The sequence below is a fragment of the Rhinopithecus bieti genome, unplaced genomic scaffold (assembly GCF_001698545.2).
Source record: "Rhinopithecus bieti isolate Rb0 unplaced genomic scaffold, ASM169854v2 scaffold_574, whole genome shotgun sequence".
Classification (NCBI taxonomy): domain Eukaryota; kingdom Metazoa; phylum Chordata; class Mammalia; order Primates; family Cercopithecidae; genus Rhinopithecus; species Rhinopithecus bieti.
The window spans coordinates 5718202-5736587 of NW_016803605.1; the positions used below are offsets into that span (position 1 = coordinate 5718202).

The 18386-nt window shown below is 43.6% G+C and overlaps 1 protein-coding gene across 1 annotated transcript; it reads right to left on the reverse strand.

Annotated features, from left to right (window-relative positions):
- Window positions 1-1658: 1658 nt before the first annotated feature.
- DENR (density regulated re-initiation and release factor) lies at window positions 1659-17552 on the reverse strand. Its single transcript, XM_017890270.1, has 5 exons — window positions 17381-17552; window positions 16525-16639; window positions 6056-6075; window positions 5327-5411; window positions 1659-2420 (listed from the first exon to the last, which is right to left on the reverse strand). Exons 2-5 carry the CDS (start codon window positions 16628-16630, stop codon window positions 2326-2328), a joined length of 306 nt encoding a protein of 101 aa, XP_017745759.1. The 5' UTR covers window positions 16631-16639; window positions 17381-17552; the 3' UTR covers window positions 1659-2325.
- Between the last annotated feature and the right edge of the window lie 834 nt (window positions 17553-18386).

Below are 18386 nucleotides of genomic sequence, written 5' to 3' on the forward strand. Positions count from 1 at the left end.
TTTTTCTCCAATACAAAATTACTAAACACATCCAGGTATTCATTCAATAAACGTGTATTAAGTACCTACTATGTGCCCAGCACTGGGCTAAGGGCTGAGGATACAAAGATGAACAGACCATAGCCCCTGCCCTCCAGGGACTCACAGTCTAATGAAGGGAATAAAAAAAAAATTACAGCAACCTGATATATACAATAATAGGATCCATGAATAAGATTTTATTTATTTATTTATTTTTTCTTTTTTTGAGACGGAGTCTTGCTCTGTTGCCCGGGCTGGAGTGCAGTGGCCGGATCTCAGCTCACTACAAGCTCCGCCTCCCAGGTTTACGCCATTCTCCTGCCTCAGCCTCCCGGGTAGCTGGGACTACAGGCGCCCGCCACCTCGCCCGGCTAGTTTTTTCTATTTTTTAGTAGAGACGGGGTTTCACCGTGTTAGCCAGGATGGTCTCGATCTCCTGATATCGTGATCCACCCGTCTCGGCCTCCCAAAGTGCTGGGATTACAGGCTTGAGCCACCGCGCCCGGCCCATGAATAAGATTTTATGATAGCTTTGCAGAGCAACAAGTTAGTCTGCTTCCAGAGGATACAGAAAGTTTCCGAGAGGAAGTAACATCTAGGTGGAGTTTTGAAGAATAAGGAAAAGTCCAGGTAAAAGGAAAAAGGTTGGAGAGGCATAAGAAAGGACATTCCAGGGAAAGGGAACAAGTACAGAGATAAGAAAAGGCGTTATATTTGGGAACTTCACTTGTCTTGATTGAAGAATGCTTATGAATATGTAGCAGATGAAGCCAGAAAAACAAAAGATTACATACATAGCAGTCACTGATCTGTGTTTCGGTGGATCTGTGAAGAGTAAGACTGATAGAAAGGCCTCTACAGAGGTTCCTGCATTAGCTCAGGCAAAAAATTGAAAGTAAAGCAGTGCCAACAGTAATGGCCGCTAGGCCACAGGCAGGAGAGGAGGGAGGAGAAAGAACAGAAGCTTGAACTGAGTGAAGGGAGACAGAGAAAGTAAGATGGTTCTCAGGGCTCTGGTTTAGATGACTGAAAAAACTGTGTGGTCACTAACCAAAATGAAGAAGAAAAGAATCAATTTGGGACTTGAGACTCAGTAAGCTTAATTTCCAAAGTGCAGTGTTTGAGGTGCTTCTGAGATCAAGCACACTTCTAGGCTAGAGACACGGGCCAGATTCAGAGATACGGATTTGGGAATTTTAAGTGTATAGTGGGCAGCAGAAGTTAGGAATGTGATAGAATCATCCAACAAGAACATGCAGAATGAGAAGTAAGTGGGCCTAGGACAGAATCCTGAAAAACACCGACTTTTAAAGGATAGAAGGAACAGAAGTCCACACAGAAGACTAAGGAGGAGTGATAGGAAAGCTAGGAAGGAACAGAAACCAAAGAGTGACAATGTTTCAGCAAAGAGGGAGTGCATCTGTGCTTATTATTTAGCAATGACTAAGCCACTGCTGACCCTTACCGGAAGAGCTGCAGTGGCCAGGAGGTCAGGTTAGGATGGACTGAGGAATGAAGACTGAACCACAGAACAGAACAGGGGATAGTGAGTCTGGCCTTAGTAAAGAAATCTGGCTAAGGAAAGGAGAGGGATAAGGCAAAGAAAGACATGAGCTTTGGGGAGAGTTTTTTTTTTTAAGACACAAAGTCCTGAAAATATTTGTAAGTGAGTTTCAGTCATAGGGAGAATAATGAATGAAAATGAAACAGGCAGGTACAGGATCCACAGCATCAGGAGTTGGTCTGAGAAGAAGGAGTGAGTCAAGTGTATGCCAACAGCTATAAAACAGAGTTTTCAACTGAGCTATCAGAAGTAATGAGAAGATAACATCTTTTATATAAATGTCCTCACTCTACTTAAATAGAATACACAGGAATTTTAGCTGTCTCTTTTTCACATACAAACAGGGCAAATAAGCATGTTTTCCCAGGTCCAATTTACTGATAAAGCCCAAATCATACCACATCCAACCATGATCCTGAGACTATTAGTATGTGCCCCTCTGTATGATATACATGGGGAACTACAGTAACACGTACATGGTATTAACACTAGGAACCTCCTCCTTTTTGTAAGAGATGAGGTCTCACTATGTTGCCCAGGATAGAGTGTGTGGCTATTTGGAGGAACGATCATTGCACACTACAGCCTTGAACTCCTGGGCTTAAATGATCCTCCTGCCTCAGCTCCCTAAGAAGCTGGAACTATAGGCATCCACCATTGCGCCTAGCTTTGGGAACCCTTTTAATTACTTACATCTTCTATCGCAGTGACGATATGACTGTACAAATCAAGATATGAATTTAGGTCTTACCTCTCTTCTGTTTTTTCTTCTCCTCTTCTTCCCCCGCTGTTCCTTGACCCTCACTAATTCCAGCTTCTTGTTTGGGTGAATTTTCTAGATATAAAAATGAAATACAAAAGCATGAACATCATCTCACACTGTTAAAAAAAAGAAATCACCTTTGAGCAACCTCATATACAAATAACGCATCTTACCAACAGCTGAGCATGACATTTGTAAAGCAATGGGTTACACTGCTAGATTCCTATTCAAGTCTAGTTCTAAAGTCATTATGGTAAGTGTATAGTAACAGAAGAGAAAACCCAGTCTTTTGATATGTGAGGGCTAAAATTTTTAGCCACAAGAAAGGCGCATAAAACACTTGGGCTCTGCAGGAGTGCTCTAGCATCTAAACTTACTAATTTTGTTAACATCTGGAGAAGAGCTCCGCACCTGCTCAGATATGATCCTATCCCAGTAAGGTCCTGTTCAGGGCCAACCATGTAGACTGAATATAAAACCAGACTTGAGGGTTCTTATTCAACCACTGACAGTGATGGCGTAGCTACCAGCCAAAAGGGACTTATCAAGTTAGGGATTTGTGTGTCAGGGAAATCACCTGAAAGTCAAGGGGCAATGAGTGGGGCAGTACTGGGTGTCTCTGGGCAGGCCTGTTCCCAGACCAGGCTTTCTCTTCTTCCTGCGACTGCCTTCATTTTTACCAATCTTGCAAGAGAAGCCATCAATATGAGCAAACTGAGGAATTCTGTTCCTCCATAGTCTTCCCACCTCTGCAATGGCAACTCCCATTTTTTTTTTTTTTTGATACAGAGTTTCACTCTATCACCCAGGCTGGAGTGCAGTGGTGCAATCTCGGCTCACTGCAAACTCCGCCTCTCAGGTTTGCTCCATTCTCCTGCCTCAGCCTCCCAAAGTAGCTGGGACTACAGGCGCCCATCACCATGCCCAGCTAATTTTTTGTATTTTTAGTAGCGACAGGGTTTCACCATGTTAGCCAGGATGGTCTCAATCTCCTGACCTTGTGATCCGCCCACCTCGGCCTCCCAAAGTGCTGGGATTACACACGTGAGCCACCATGCCCAGCCAGTAACTCCATTTTTCTAGTTGCTTAAACCAAAACCCTAGATGCCCCTTTTATTCACACCATGCCCAACAAATCAGAAAATCCTGTCAGTTCTACCTTCAAAATATACTCCTATCTGACCACTTTTCACCACCTCCCCACTACCATTCTGACCTCAGTCATCACAAGAGCCTCTTGTCTGGTCTCCCCCTCCTTTTCTGCCTATGACCCTCTTTTGACATTTTTGTTTGTTTGTTTTTTTGAGACAGGCTCTCGCTCTGTTGCTCAGGCTGGGGTGCCTCAATCTGCTGGGATCAAGCAATCCTCCTGCCTCGGCCTCCCGAGTAGCTGAGGCTATAGGCATGTGCCACCATGCCCAGATAATTTTGTATTTTTTGTAGAGACAGGGCTTTACCATGTTGCTCAGGCTGGTCTCGAACTCCTGGACTCAAACGATTCACCTGCCTCAGCCTTCCAAAGTGCTGCAATTATAGGTGTGAGCCACCACTCCCGGCCTCTTTGGTTTATTCTTAGCAGAGCAGCCTAAGTGATATTGCTGAAACAAGTCGGACCTTATCACTCTTCTGTTTCAACTCCTCCAAGAGCTCCTCATCTAACTAAGCAAATGCCAAAACGGCCCACAATGCCCAACCCGGTGTGGTCTACTCTTACTTCGTATCAAACTCTTCTCCGATCCTTCAATAAGCTCCAGACACAAAGGCTTACTTGCTGTTTCCTGAATATGCTAGCAGAGCTTCTGCTCAGGGCCTCTCCTCAGGCTGTGTCCTCTGCCTAGAAATATTCTGCCAGATACCCAAATGACTCATTCCCTCAGTTCCAAAAAAAATCAACTGCCACCTTTTCAGCAAAATCTTCCCTGGGTACTACCTAATATTTCAAATTCCTTCCCACCAATTCTTATCTCCCCGTTTCCTGCTTATTACTGTCTACATACTATATGTTTTGCTTATTTAATCTGTCTCCCTTTCTAGAATGTAAGTGCCACAAGAGTAGGAAATCTTTTATTTATTGGCTTATCCTCAGAATCTGAAACAGTGTGTAGCACATAGTACGCTTACAATAAAATCAATATATATTTGCCCCTAAATCATTTACTTTTTTTAATTTTGTTTTTTTGAGACAGAGTTTTGCTCTTGTTGCCCAGGCTGGAGTGCAATGGTGCCATCTTGGTTCACTGCAACCTCTGCCTCCTGGGTTCAAGCGATTCTTCTGCCTCAGCCTCCCGAGTAGCTGGGATTACAGGCATGCGCCACCATGCCGGGCTAATTTTGTACTTTTAGTGGAAACAGGGTTTCTCCATGTTGCTCAGGCTGGTCTTGAACTCCCGACCTCAGGTGATCCGCCCGCCTCAGCCTCCCAGAAGTGCTGGGATTACAGGCGTGAGCCACTGTGCCCAGCCAATCGTTTACTTTTTTTGTTTGTTTGTTTGAGAAGGAGTCTCGCTCTGTCGCCCAGGCTGGGCTGGAGTGCAGTGGCACGATCTCGGCTCACTGCAAGCTCCGCCTCCTGGATTCACACCATTCTCCTGCCTCAGCCTCCTGAGTAGCTGGGACTACAGGCGCCCACCACCACGCCTGGCTAATTTTTTTTTTTTTGGTATTTTTAGTAGAGGCGGCATTTCACTATGTTAGCCAAGATGATCTCCATCTCCTGACCTTGTTATCTGCCTGCTTCAGCCTCCCAAAGTGCTGGGATTACAGACGTGAGCCACTGCACTCGGCCCATTTACTTTTTTTATATAAGAAAGCTGATATTCAGACCTATCTTATCTCAGAGAGAACTTAAACAGCTAACAGAGATAAATGTTAATTCTGTAATATCCTACTAAAGGAGGACTTTCGTATCTTTAGAATAATGCCATACATGCATTTGTCTCAGGTACAGAAGTTTAATGCAAGAAAAAGAATTTTCATACCTACAGTAAGTTTTGCAAATTCATTTGGAAAATTCTTCTCTAACCATTGTCTACATTTAGCAACATCAGGCATATATTCACAGTACTAGGAGAAAAAAAAAGAACTGAGTCACAACAAAACATTTCCAGTCAAACAATACATCATAATTAAAAATCACTCCCCATACTTGTTAACACAAAGAATAAAACAAACCACTCCCATCTGACTTCTTATCCACAGAAAATCTGTATTCAACCAGCATATGTCCCATAAGAAATTAGATATTAAGAAGGATCAGGTGCCTCTTCACAGTATCAGTTTATTTCTTCTCCCTCTATTTCTTGCTTTGAGCACATAAGTGCCTCATTTTCATGACTTGCTCACAGAGCCTGACTTAGAAAGTCTTACACACAATTTATATTGCTCTTTCTTTCCTCTGCTCATTCGTGTAGATTTTGGCATTAAGGTTACTCTTATTTTATTAGCTGACTATTCATAAGTCCTATGCAAAAATCCAAAATGCACAGCCATGTGCAAAAGATGCACATGTATGATTTAAGGTCTAAATTTAGAAAATAATTTATAAGACCATAAACTTATTCTAAATCAAAGCTCTCTATAAAAGGTTAAAGCTTTACTATCAAATAATCAAAAATGAAAAATAAAAAAAAGTTCTCAAGGTAGCTTTAAAACCAAGAATAACTTCAAATACGTAAGGTAAAAAATAAATAAATAAATAAAGGACTTACCTCTGTTGGTAACGAACAGACTGAGGAAATAAAAAGAAAAAATATTTGAAATGTTAAACCTATATGTACACACACACACAGGGCTTATCCTTAACTTTTATACTTGAGAAAATGCTTCATTTTTACATTTTTCCTATAAGTTTTCTATACCACTTTTCAAACGCCACTCTTCAGTGTTTTTGAGGTAAAAGGCACCTGATTATGAGATGATACTATCTTGATTTTTTCATCTAAAGAGTGTCTCCATCAGCTGATGGAACATCAAAGTATGCTATTTTGTATATAGTGAGGTCTTACCATAATCATTTCAGTGAGTCAAAAATTAAGCTAAGACAAGAACAATTCCCCCATACAACAGAGTTTGAAGGAAACTGGTTATTTCTTTTCTTTTGAGACATGGTCTCACTCTGTTGCCCAGGCTGGGGTGCAGTGGTGCAATCATGGCTCACTGCAGCCTCCACCCCTCTGGGGGCTCAAACGATCCTCCCACCTCAGCCTCCCGACTAAATGGGTCTATAGACACACACCACCATGCCCAGCTAATTTTTTGTAGAGACAAGGTTTTACCATGTTGCCTAGGCTGGTCTCAAACTTCTGGGCTTAAGCGATCCACCTACCTTAGCTTCCCAAAGTGCTGGGATCACAGGCATGAAGCACTCTTCCCAGCCTGGTTATTTCTTTTGATAGTTTACCAAAACAGCCACCATTTTTTATTCATACTGACAAATTTATAAACTTTAGCAGCATTTTCACTACCATCTTTTTGCAATACATTTTTCCTTTTTTTTTTTTTTAAGACAGAGTCTTCCTCTTTCCGCCAGGCTGGAGTGCAGTGGCACGATCTCGGCTCACTGCAACTTCTGTCTCCCAGACTCAAGAAATTCTCCTGCCTCAGCCTCCCGAGTAGCTGGGATTACAAGCATGTGCCACCACGCCCAGCTAATTTTTGTATTTTTAGTAGAGACGGGGTTTCACCATGTTGGCCAGACTGGTCTCAAACTCCTGACCTCAGGTGATCCACCCACCTCAGCCTCCCAAAGTGCTGGGATTACAGGTGTGAGGCACCATGCCCGGCCTATTTTTTTTAGAGTCAGGGTCTCACTCTCACTCTGTCACCCAGGCTGGAGTGTAGTGGTGTGCCCACGGCTCACTGCAGCCTCGAACTCCTCAGCTCAAGTAATCCTCCCGCTTCAGCTTCTCAAGTAGCTGGGACTAGAGGTGTGAGCCACTATGTACAGCTAAGTTTTTTATTTTTGTAGAGACAGGATCTCACTATGCTGCCAAAGCTTTTTCATATTATGCTACACAAGATCACGAAAGTGTAAAGCTAGAAGGAATCTTGGATCAATCCTGTCATTCGGTGTTACAGCCTGTACAGGCTAGTAATGGACTAGAAGAACTGAAAAAGCTTCCCAATTTTAACTGTAATACTAATACTGGGTCCACTGTTTATTTTATTTTTAAGGTTTAGAATGGAATAGTTCAGTGTGTCCAATATCCTGAGATTTTTGAGGGAGAGGAAGGTGGTATACCATGTAATCACAGCAATTACCACACACTGGGCACCTAGTATGTGCCAAATGCTTTACTATGCCTTGCATCCATTATTATGTTTACTTGTCACAACCTCGTAAGATAAGAAGTACCATATCTATATTCTGATGATGAAAATGAGGCTTAGTGTACGTAACCACTCGCATCTGGATAATAGGATTTGAATCTGCCTGTTTCTGACGCTCATGTGATTAACCGCTAACTTAGATTACACAAAATAAACAAGCAACTTAGTGGCACCAGACAGCTGAAAATGATCTCCCTTCACCTTACCCTACTAACATTCACCATGCTACCACACAATCACTATTTTATAGATGGGGCACTAAAAGAGTTAAATAGCTCATTCAGTGACAAAGGTGGTATGTGGCAGAAGAAAACTGGAATCCAGTAGTTTTGTCCAGTCAAGTCTATTATAGTTTAGAGTTCTTTCCACCAAAGATCTCCCTGGTTAGCTACAGCCCCATATTCCTCACAGTTCAAGTTCAAATACTAGGCACAGTTGTTCAACCACACTTTCAGGATATAATTATATAACAATTGGTTAAATACCAATACAGCAAATACTAAAGGTACAAATTTTGTACACAATTTCAAATAATATTTAGTTCAGAAAAAAATAAATAAATTGGAGTCTTGCTCTATTGCCCAGGCTGGAGTGCAGTGGCACCATCTCAGCTGGCTGCAACCTCTACCTCCTGGGTTCAAGTGATTCTCGTAGCTCAGCCTCCCCAGTAGCTGGGATTACAGGTGTGTGCCACCACACCCAGCTAATTTTTGTATTTTTAGTAGAGAGAGGGTTTTACCATGCTGGCCAGGTAACTCCTGGCCTCAAGTGATCTGCCCACCTTGGCCTCAGCCTCCCAAGTGCTATGATTACAGGTGTGAGCCAATGCACCTGGCCCAGTTCAGCAAAATTCTAATGCAATAAAAATTGGGGCAGCTCCTTTAAGTTCTTTAAAAAAGTCCATTTCTCTCTACAGATCACTTACTTATTTGGAAAGGGAAAACCTTTTCAATGCAAACATCTAGCCATCACCTTCAAACTTAGCATCACTAATAGTGAAACATCAGACATTATCAGCTTTTGATGCAATGCAACATGACGAACAAAACATCATCCACGGAACCTTCTTGGCAAAATCTGTTTAACTTGAATCTAATTAAGCTAAGCCTCTAGGCCGGGTGTGGTGGCTCACATCTATAATCCCAGCACTTTGGGAGGCCGAGGTGGGTGGATCACCTGAGGTCAGGAGTTAAAGACCAGCCTGGCCAACATGGTGAAATCCCATCTCTACTAAAATACAAAATTAGCCAGGTGTGGTGGTCCACACCTGTAGTCCCAGGTACTGGGAAGGCTGAGGCAGGAGAATTGCTTGGTCCTGGGAGGTAGAGGCTGCATGAGCTGAGACTGTGCCACTGCACTCCAGCCTGGGCAATAGCATGAGACTCCATCTCAAAAGAAAAAAAAAAATTAAGCCTCTAGACTCCAACTTTTTTTTTTTTTTTTTTTAAAGAGACAAGAGTCTCGCTTTGTCACCCAGGCAATAGTGCAGTGATGTGATCATTAACTCATGAAGCCTTGAACTCCTGGGCTTAAGTGTTCCTCCCACTACAGCCTCCGAGTAGCTGGAACTACAGGCACTTGCCACACCTGGCTAATTTAAGTTTTTGTGGAGGCAGGGTCTCACTATGTTGCCCAAGCTGGTCTCGAACTCCTGAGCTCAAATGATCTGGCCTGGCTTGGCCTCCCGAAGTGTTGGAGTAAGAGCCGTGAGTCACTGTGCCTGGCCAAATGAGCAAAGTTACCACCACATGGAATGGGACTAATCCACAGCCAGGTACCTCTTGATAAAATGCACTGAAGTTAACAGCAGTTCTGTGGTGGTCTTGGCAGAAGATCATAAACTAAATCTAGTCTTAAGAATACATCAGAGCAGCCGGGTGTGGTGGCTCACGCCTGTAATCCCAACGCTTTGGGAGGCCGAGGAGGGTGGATCACAAGGTCAGGAGTTTGAGACCAGCCTGGCCAAGACAGTGAAATCCCGTCTCTACAAAAAATACAAAAATCAGCCAGGCACAGCGGCAGGCACCTGTAATCCCAGCTGAGTTGGGAGGCTGAGGCAGGAAAATCGCTTGAACTGGGGACACAGAGGTTGCAGTGAGCCGAGATCATGCCATTGCACTCCAGTCTGGGGAACAGAGCAAGACTCCGTCTCAAAAACAAACAAAAAAATGCCTTTCTATAACAGAGAATGAATAGCCACAATCAAATAATTTCCTGAAAGTCAGTATTTTCAATTACAAATTTCACTGTCAACAGTCACCAAAATCACTAACTTTGCACACAGTGTCACTAAGCCTCAATCATCTCATACTTTAAAGTCTTCTAAATTTGGGGAGGAGGGTGGAAAAAATAAAATAAAATAAAGTCTCCTAAACTTGATTTCTGTGGCCAGTTTCAACCCATTTCAGGTACTTCCTCCTTCCTTCCAAACAGTTATTATCCAAAAAGATATAACCAATCACATCACTTCCCAGATTAAGAACTTTTCAAACATCTTATCGTACTTCTCCAGACTCAACTCCAAACACCCCATGGTCCAACCACAATGAACTTCTATCCATGCCATTCTTTTCAGCAAACACCTACTCATCCTTCAAGATTCTGCAAAATTTCCTTGAAGCTGATGTTATAATGGCTTGTGTTAGATTTTAATCCCGGCCCCACCACTTATACAACTGAGAAACTTATCATCAATAAAACCATAATATTTCAGTTTTGAAGATTAAATATACAAACATAAAATGCACTCAATACTTTAACTTTCCCTTTTTTCAGTTCTCCCAAGTAGAACTGGTTGGTTCTTTATTCTCACTGAAGTCTGATCAGTCCTCTAGTATACAATTAGTACATTATAACTCACCTGTTAAAATGTTTGTCTTCCCAGTTAAGCTAAGTTTCCAGGAGATATTTATGTCTTACTTCTGTATATGGAGCACAAAGCTTGCACAGAGCAGACGCTTAAAACGTGTTTCCTCAATGAATTCAAGCTGCTCTCTGAAACCCCAGACTTTAGCTGAGAGCAAATTCTCTAATTTCCATCCTTCTTTTGCAAAAGGTAAAGGGAGGGAGGGGGAAGGAATGATAAGAAAAATGCCTATGTCACTATCGCTTCTACTTTTCTCTTTAATCAGTTAGGTATTCTATTGGAGGGTTTTCCCTCTTCTCTAAGCACTCCAACAATACGACATGTCTGCCAAAACCACATCCAGTTTATTTCTCCCCTCTCCCTTGTCCTCAAATGTGATTAACTGCTTTATACTGTTGATCCTATCATCATAATTTATTTCTCAACCTCTCTTCCTCACTTATGCCACTCGTTTAAATGCTCATTAATTTTGTCTAAAGTCTTATTATAGCCTGGCTTTAATAAGTCTGCCTCCTTCAACTATTATCTTGCTGCCAGATTCATCTTCATGTAACTTCACTGCTCCAAAACTTTCAATGACTGACAATTATCTACAAATCAAGTGCCCCAGAACTTGACCCCAAACCACATTGCCGTAATTTCCGGCTGCCCCTCTTCATGAATTCTACATTACAACCAAACAACCAAACTGTAACACTCGAAACTCCCTCTACACTACCCACTATTAAATACTTTCCTACCTCCACACCTTTGACCGGCAAGTCCAACCTTCAGCCCTTCTGTCCTGCCTGAATGCAACCTTTCCTTCAAATCCCCATTTAGCTGTGGTTGCCTCTATGAAGTCTCCCCCTAATTTCCTACAAATCTCTCCCCTTCTGTACTGACACTGCAGCTATTAGTCCTTAATCTTTACTTCTTGTCTCTTTTTTTTTTCTGAGATAGAGTTTTGTTCTCAAAGGCTGAGTGCAGTGGCATGATCTTAGCTCACTGCAACCTCCACCTCCCAGGTTTAAGCAATTCTCCTGCCCCAGCCTCCTGAGTAGCTGGGATTACAGGCGCCTGCCACCACGCCCAGCTAATTTTTGTATTTTTAGTAGAGACAGGGTTTCACCATATTGGCCGGGCTGGTCTTGAACTCCTGACCTCAGGTGATCTACCCACCTTGGCCTCCCAAAGTCCTGGGATTACAGGTGTGAGCCACCGCGCCTGGCCTATTTCTTGTCTCCTTCTTTCAGCATTCATCATCTTCCCTGTGTAAGTTATGTGTAGACAGACAGGGCCTCTGCCAATTTACATGCCTCCACAGAACTTAGCCGAGGACCTTATACATCAGAGATACTAAGTAAAAACTGTTCATAGTCTCTGTAAATTGTTGGTTATGATGTGGACTCTATTAACAATGTCATCATACTTTCTTACCAAGCTGGCTAACAAAATCCACTCCTTTTACAAAAAGGTAATGTTAGAAAGAAACTAAAAGGTACAGTCTAATCCCATCTCCACCACTGGTTTCTTCAATTAAGCATAGGAAGTTTTTACATTAAGTGGAAGCCTGTATTGTTCTGGAGAAAGTCGACAAGGTAGAAAGGCACCTTTCGGTAGCTTCCACTTTAGTCCTAGTTCACTGACCCTTTGAGGTCACAGGGAACAGATATTATCCTTTACTCACATAGGTTTCCATATTTAAAGTGTTGTTTCACAGGTAATCGTCACATAAAAATGTAACAGAAACCTATATTCTGAGCATCTTGCTAAAATAAATTTATCAGTTTTTCTCACATCTTCAGTTTTTTGTTTTTTTTTTTTTGAGACGGGGTCTCGCACTGTTGCCCGGACTGGAGTGCAGTGGCGTGATCTCAGCTGGCTGCAACCTCTGCCTCCCCGGTTCAAGTGATTCTCCTGCCTCAGCCTCCCAAGAAGCTAGGATTACAGGTGCCTGCCACCATGCCTGGCTAATTTTTTGTGTATTTAGTAGAGACGGGGTTTCACTATGTTGGCCAGGCTGGTCTTGAACTCCTGACCTCATGATCTGCCTGCCTCAGCCTCCCAAAGTGCTGAGATTACAAGTATGAGCCACCGCACCCAGCCCCTTGGTTTTAATTCATAATTACAGAAAACTAAAACAAGATTTCTAGAGACTGACATTTTCACCAAGCTTTCAAACTTCTCACCAACTAAGCAATTCTCTATGTGATAAAATCCACCCAGCTCACCTCGCTCCAGGTACACCCCAAGAATCTTTCTGGCTTTTCTCTCTTTTTCCCTTAGAAAAGCTCATATACTGTCTCTCTCTGCTGCCAAATGCAGCATACTTGGATTCTTCCATTCGGAGACACTCAAATACACGGTATTGGAAGTCAGCCTATTATCTATCCCCAAATCTAATCTTTCTCAAAGTCATCATTTTAGTGGTGTTCTGGTTTTTCAACTCTCTCAGTTGCAAAACATGGAATTCACCTAAATTTTTTTCCTTTTTCACCATTAAACAGTTTACCTTTTCTTTGATTAACCCTCTTTATTTACTTTTATACTGCTTACACTCTCAGCAAGGCACTTATTTACTTCAAACCTACATTTCTGAAAGTGGCCTTCAAATTTGTGGTTTCTATTTCCTCCAAATAATGCAGCATATTAATCTCTTGTCACTTTATTTTCCTGCTCAAAAAACTATTAGGGGCCGGGCGCAGTGGCTCACGCCTGTAATCCCAGCACTTTGGGAGGCCGAGACGGGCGGATTACAAGGTCAGAAGACTGAGACCATCCTGGCTAACATGGTGTAACCCGTCTCTACTAAAAATACAAATTAGCCGGGAGTGGTGGTGGGCGCCTGTAGTCCCAGCTACTCGGGAGGCTGAGGCAGGAGAACGGCGTGAACCCGGTAGGCAGAGCTTGCAGTGAGCCAAGATCGCGCCACTGCACTCGAGCCTGGGTGACAGAGTGAGACTCCATCTCAAAAACAAAACAAAACAAACAAAAAAAAACCCGATTAGGTTGGTGCAAAGGTAATTGCAGTTTTTGCCGTTACTTTTAATGGCAAAAACTGCAATTACTTTTGCATCAACCTAAGTCCCTCATAGATGATGGAGACTATAGCAATAATCTGAACTTCTCTAAGCTAGTATTCTCTAGAATACTCTGAACTTCTCATCTGACTTTCAGGGATAATAACATATAACATTTGCCAAGAACTTACCATGTGCCAAACATTGTTACGCGTTTTCCTTGTGTTACTTCACTTATTCCTCTCAAGAGCTCTCTGACGTAGTCTCTACTATTATGCCCCATATCATGGATGAGTGAATTGGTCAAGGTCACAATGTCAGTAAAAGGCAGAGCCAGGATTTAAACTGAGGTAGACTTCAGCATCTGAGGTCTCAACCCTGAAGACGAAATGACTTCATCCTACCTATCCTGGTTTCTCACTATATTCCAATCCAGCATTCTGCTACCATCTGCCCTTTCTTCTCTCTCTCCTGAAGATACTATAATAAAATTTGCTGCTATATTATTTTTATGAATATTTTTATGAATCCCTTCCTTGCAAGTTCTACCCATCACCTAAGGCTTAACTCAAACCCTACTTCCTTGAAAACTTCTCTACTTCCCTCTGAACAAAGACCTCCCCCTTTCCGGAATGTCTAATTCACTGTTATAGTCAATACCATTTACTATTCCCTCGATGTTTCTCATTAACTAGACCTTAAACTCCTTAATGAAAAAGTATCCTTTTCTCCATCCTACTGCCTATATACCAATACAAAGTAGAGAAGGAAACGAAAAGAATAAACGTTTTGCCAGGCGCGGTGGCTCACACCTGTAATCCCAGCACTTTGGGAGGCTGAGGTGGGCAGATCACCAGAGGTCAGGAGTTCGAGACCAGCCTGACCAACATGGAAAAACCCCGTCTCTACTAAAAATACAAAATTAGCCGGGCGTGGTGGCACATGCCTGTAATTCCAGCTACTCAGAGGCTGAGACAGGAGAATCGCTTGAACCTGGGAGGCAAGAGGTTGCAGTGAGCCAAGATCGCGCCATTGCACTCCAACCTGGGAAACAAGAGTGAAACTCCATCTCAAAAAAATAATAGTAATAAAAAAAATAAACCTTCTCCAAAAGATTAGGGGCCTCCTGTCAACATAAATTATCGGTGGGTTGGTCTGAATAGTGTAATTCTAGAAAAGCTACTTTAGGAATGACATAAGCAATTTAACAGCATGGTCTTCATATACTGTATTTCATCAATTCTAACATATTTTTAAAATTTTTATAGGGCTACATCTTCTAATTATGTCGTGTCCATCTAACTGGTATCACATTTTCTTAGTGGAACCTAAAACAATAGTGTACCTTATAAAATATGGACTCTGAAATTTGATGAAAGAGTACAATAGCTCTCTACTACATCTGCCATACAAGGGTGAAGAAACCAAACGAGTATACTTTTCTCATATAGTAATAGCATTTCATGAACTAAATTCTCAAGTTAGTTGCTGTACCTGGAACTTTATACGAATCATCTGACTTAAGATGTAATCATTATCTTCATTTTACAGACCTTAGAAAAGGACCCTGGGAAAGTTACTTGAATAGAGAAATCAAGTAACCTGCCTGGGGTCACAAACCCGAGAAGTGCTGGAGTCAAAATGCAAGCCCTGGTCTGTAACTCCAAACGCAAATAATACAACCAAGTAAGACCAATATCATAACCTAACTCAATGAGCCCTACAAAAAGTTCCACCGCCTGCTCTCTTGCTGAGGTACCGTGTGCTAAGTTTATTTCACTATCGAAGATACTCAATAAATAATGAATTGTTAGAATTTTTTAAATCAATGACATCATTTCTCCTTCTACAGTACTTAAATGTCAGATGAGGTCTCTACTATAGTCACAGAACGTAAGGTCCATGTGAACAAGGATCTTTTGACTTATTCACTATTCAAGCCCCAGCACCTAAAACATCACTAGGCACACAGTAAGTTCTGAGAAATATTTACTGAAAAAATATTTACTTGCCCTTTTACTGTCTTGTATCTTCAAATTTTTCTGACAGTTTCCAAGATGTGAATACATACAGCATTTACAATTCACAAATATTTCTATATTGAAAATGAAGAAAAACACTCGAAAGTGAAAAAGATCTTGATTAAACCTAATATATATATCATGATTCAAACCAAGAAGACTCTCCTAACTGTCCTACCACCCAACACTCCAACCTCACCTTCTCTCACTCCGTAACGGGCACCCTCCCTATACGATACACCATACAAACTCAAAGCTGCTCGCTTCTTCACAGACAGCCATCAGCCATCAAGTTTTTTCTTTTTTTTTTTTTGGGACGGAGTCTCACTCTGTCATCCAGGCTCCGCCTCCCGAGTTCACGCTACTCTCCTGCCTCAGCCTCCGGAGTAGCTGGGACTACAGGCGCCCGCCACCACGCCCGGCTAATTTTGTATTTTAGTACAGACGGGGTTTCACCGTGTTAGCCAGGATGGTTTCGATCTCCTGACCTCATGATCCGCCCATCTCGGCCTCCCAAAGTGCTGGGATTACAGGCGTGAGCCACCGCGCCCGGCCACCATCAAGCTTTTCCTTACATAGTCGTTCGCTTTGTCTGGGACGCCCTTCCCCACCTTCTCATCCAGTCTTTGCCATCCTTAACTCAAGATCTTCCAAGAAGCCCTCCTTTGATGGCTAGACTAGCGTACACCTTGAGGACCTGCAGGCTGAAATAACCTAGCTGCACATCTCTATTCCAAATGGACTGTAAGCTTTTTCAGTCAGAGTAGCCAGACACAAATCACTCAGGTTGGGAAGCTGTTAATTCATGCCTCCTCCTCCCCAGCACTCCTCTCCCCCAGCACAAATTCACCAAATGAAAAAGATGGGGAGAAAAGCTTAATACCACCAAATGTCAAACTATTATTATAATGCATAAAAATATAGTGAGTAAAAGTCATTCTGTGGCTACCAACACTTGCCTCCACAATAAAGGACTCGAAGTGGGTAATCGGCATCTAACTTGGCACTGTTCCTTGAGTCTCCTTTGCAATCAGCCCCGCTGGATTCAGAAATGTCAGCAGCCATTTCACAAACCTGTAAGCAAGGAAAATAACACACCCTCACTATTTTACAATCAAGACCCCAGAAGAATAGCATTTCTCTCAATAGAAATCCCCCCAGCCCAAAGCTGTTTCAATTTTGCTGTTGAGTGGGGGATACAAGCTGCATTCGATTCATAAAATATGAGCAATCCCAGGCACAAGATCTCCTTGGTCCACAGATCTACAGGGAAGGAAGCAGCAAATGGACCATGAAGGATGGGGCAGAGGGACTCACTAGTAAAAAAGAGGAAGCAATGGGGAAGGAAAGATGGGGTGAGTACCCTAGGCAGACACGGAGCAAAAAGGTCTGAGGGTGGTCTGGGAGGGATGCAAACTGCAGTAAGAGAGAAGGGCTACAAAGGTGCCGAAAGCAGAGGCTGGAAATGCCTAGGAACAAGGGGTGGGTCATCAGAGCAGCCCGGGGTGCACGGTGTGGGGGCAGCTACACGCCACGGGAAGGGCCTGGGGACTCTAAAAGGGCATGAGAGGGGGCGGGGTGACCAGAGCCTAAGGAGGATGTGAACAGAAAACGAGGACAGAATGTAAGAGCACTGAGGGGACAAGGGCGACCAAGTCTGAGGCGAAGGAGCAACCCCGGGGACGCCACAAGGGGCCCTTGTGGGCGGGGGTGTGGAGACGCCCGGCCCGGCCCCCTTCCGCCAGGCAGCATCTCAGCTTCCCCCACACTCTCTAGGAGCTTCTCGGGAGCGGGAGAAGCACTTGGTGTCGTTACCCAGGCGGTCGCACAGGCCCCGCCGGCTCCGCTCCCGCCGCTATCGCCAGCTGAACCGACACATGCAACTCGTCTCCCCGGCCAGGGCCGCCCGAAAGCCAGTCCGCCAGCAGCGCTCCCGCGAGACAATGAGCCTTTATCGCGAGACTCCGACCGCCGCTGGGAGGATGTCGCGAGAAGCCGGAAGACGGGGGCGGAGAAAAATTGGGGAGCATGCGCCTTGCGCTCCAGGGCGGGGGCGTGGCCAAGAGGCCAAGAGGCGGGCCGCCGGTAGGCGGTGCTAGTCACCCGTTGGAGAGGATGAATCCTCCAGATGGGCGCGCCAGGGGAACGCGACTTGGAAACGCAGAGAGTGCACGTGAGTCAGAAATGACTCCCTATTAATGAGCCGGAGGATCATCGCCCGGGTGTCTGCGGTGCATCCTGGAGTTCTGACTAACCTCCAACTACTGCATAAATCACTCCTGTGAGGGGAGATCGCAGCCGGATAGAACTTTTGGTTGCATTTTAACACCATACACTAAATTAAAGGAATGTTTTCTCCCTCCCTCACTTCCTTCCTCCCTTCCACCCTCTCTTCCTTCTTTCCTTCCTCTCTTCCTTCCTCTCTGCCGGATAGAGCGTGTGGTTGCATTTTTAACACCATACACTAAATTAAAGGAATTCTTTCTTTCCTCCTTTTCTCTCTCTCTTTCTTCTTTCTTTTTCTTTCTGTCTCTGTCTCTCTCTTCCCCTTCCCTCCCTCCTCTTCTTCCTTCTTTCCTTACTTCCTCCCTCCTTCGCTTCCTTTCTTCATCCTTTATGTGTTGACAGGGTCTCACTGTCACCTAGGCTGGATGGAGTGCAGTTGCACAAACACGGCTCACTGCAGCCCCGACCTTCCAAGTAGTCGGAACCACAAGCGATTCTCCTGCCTCAGCCTCCTGAGTAGCTGGGATTACAAGCATGCGCCACCATGCCCGGCTAATTTTGTATTTTTAGTAGAGACGGGGTTTCTGCATGTTGA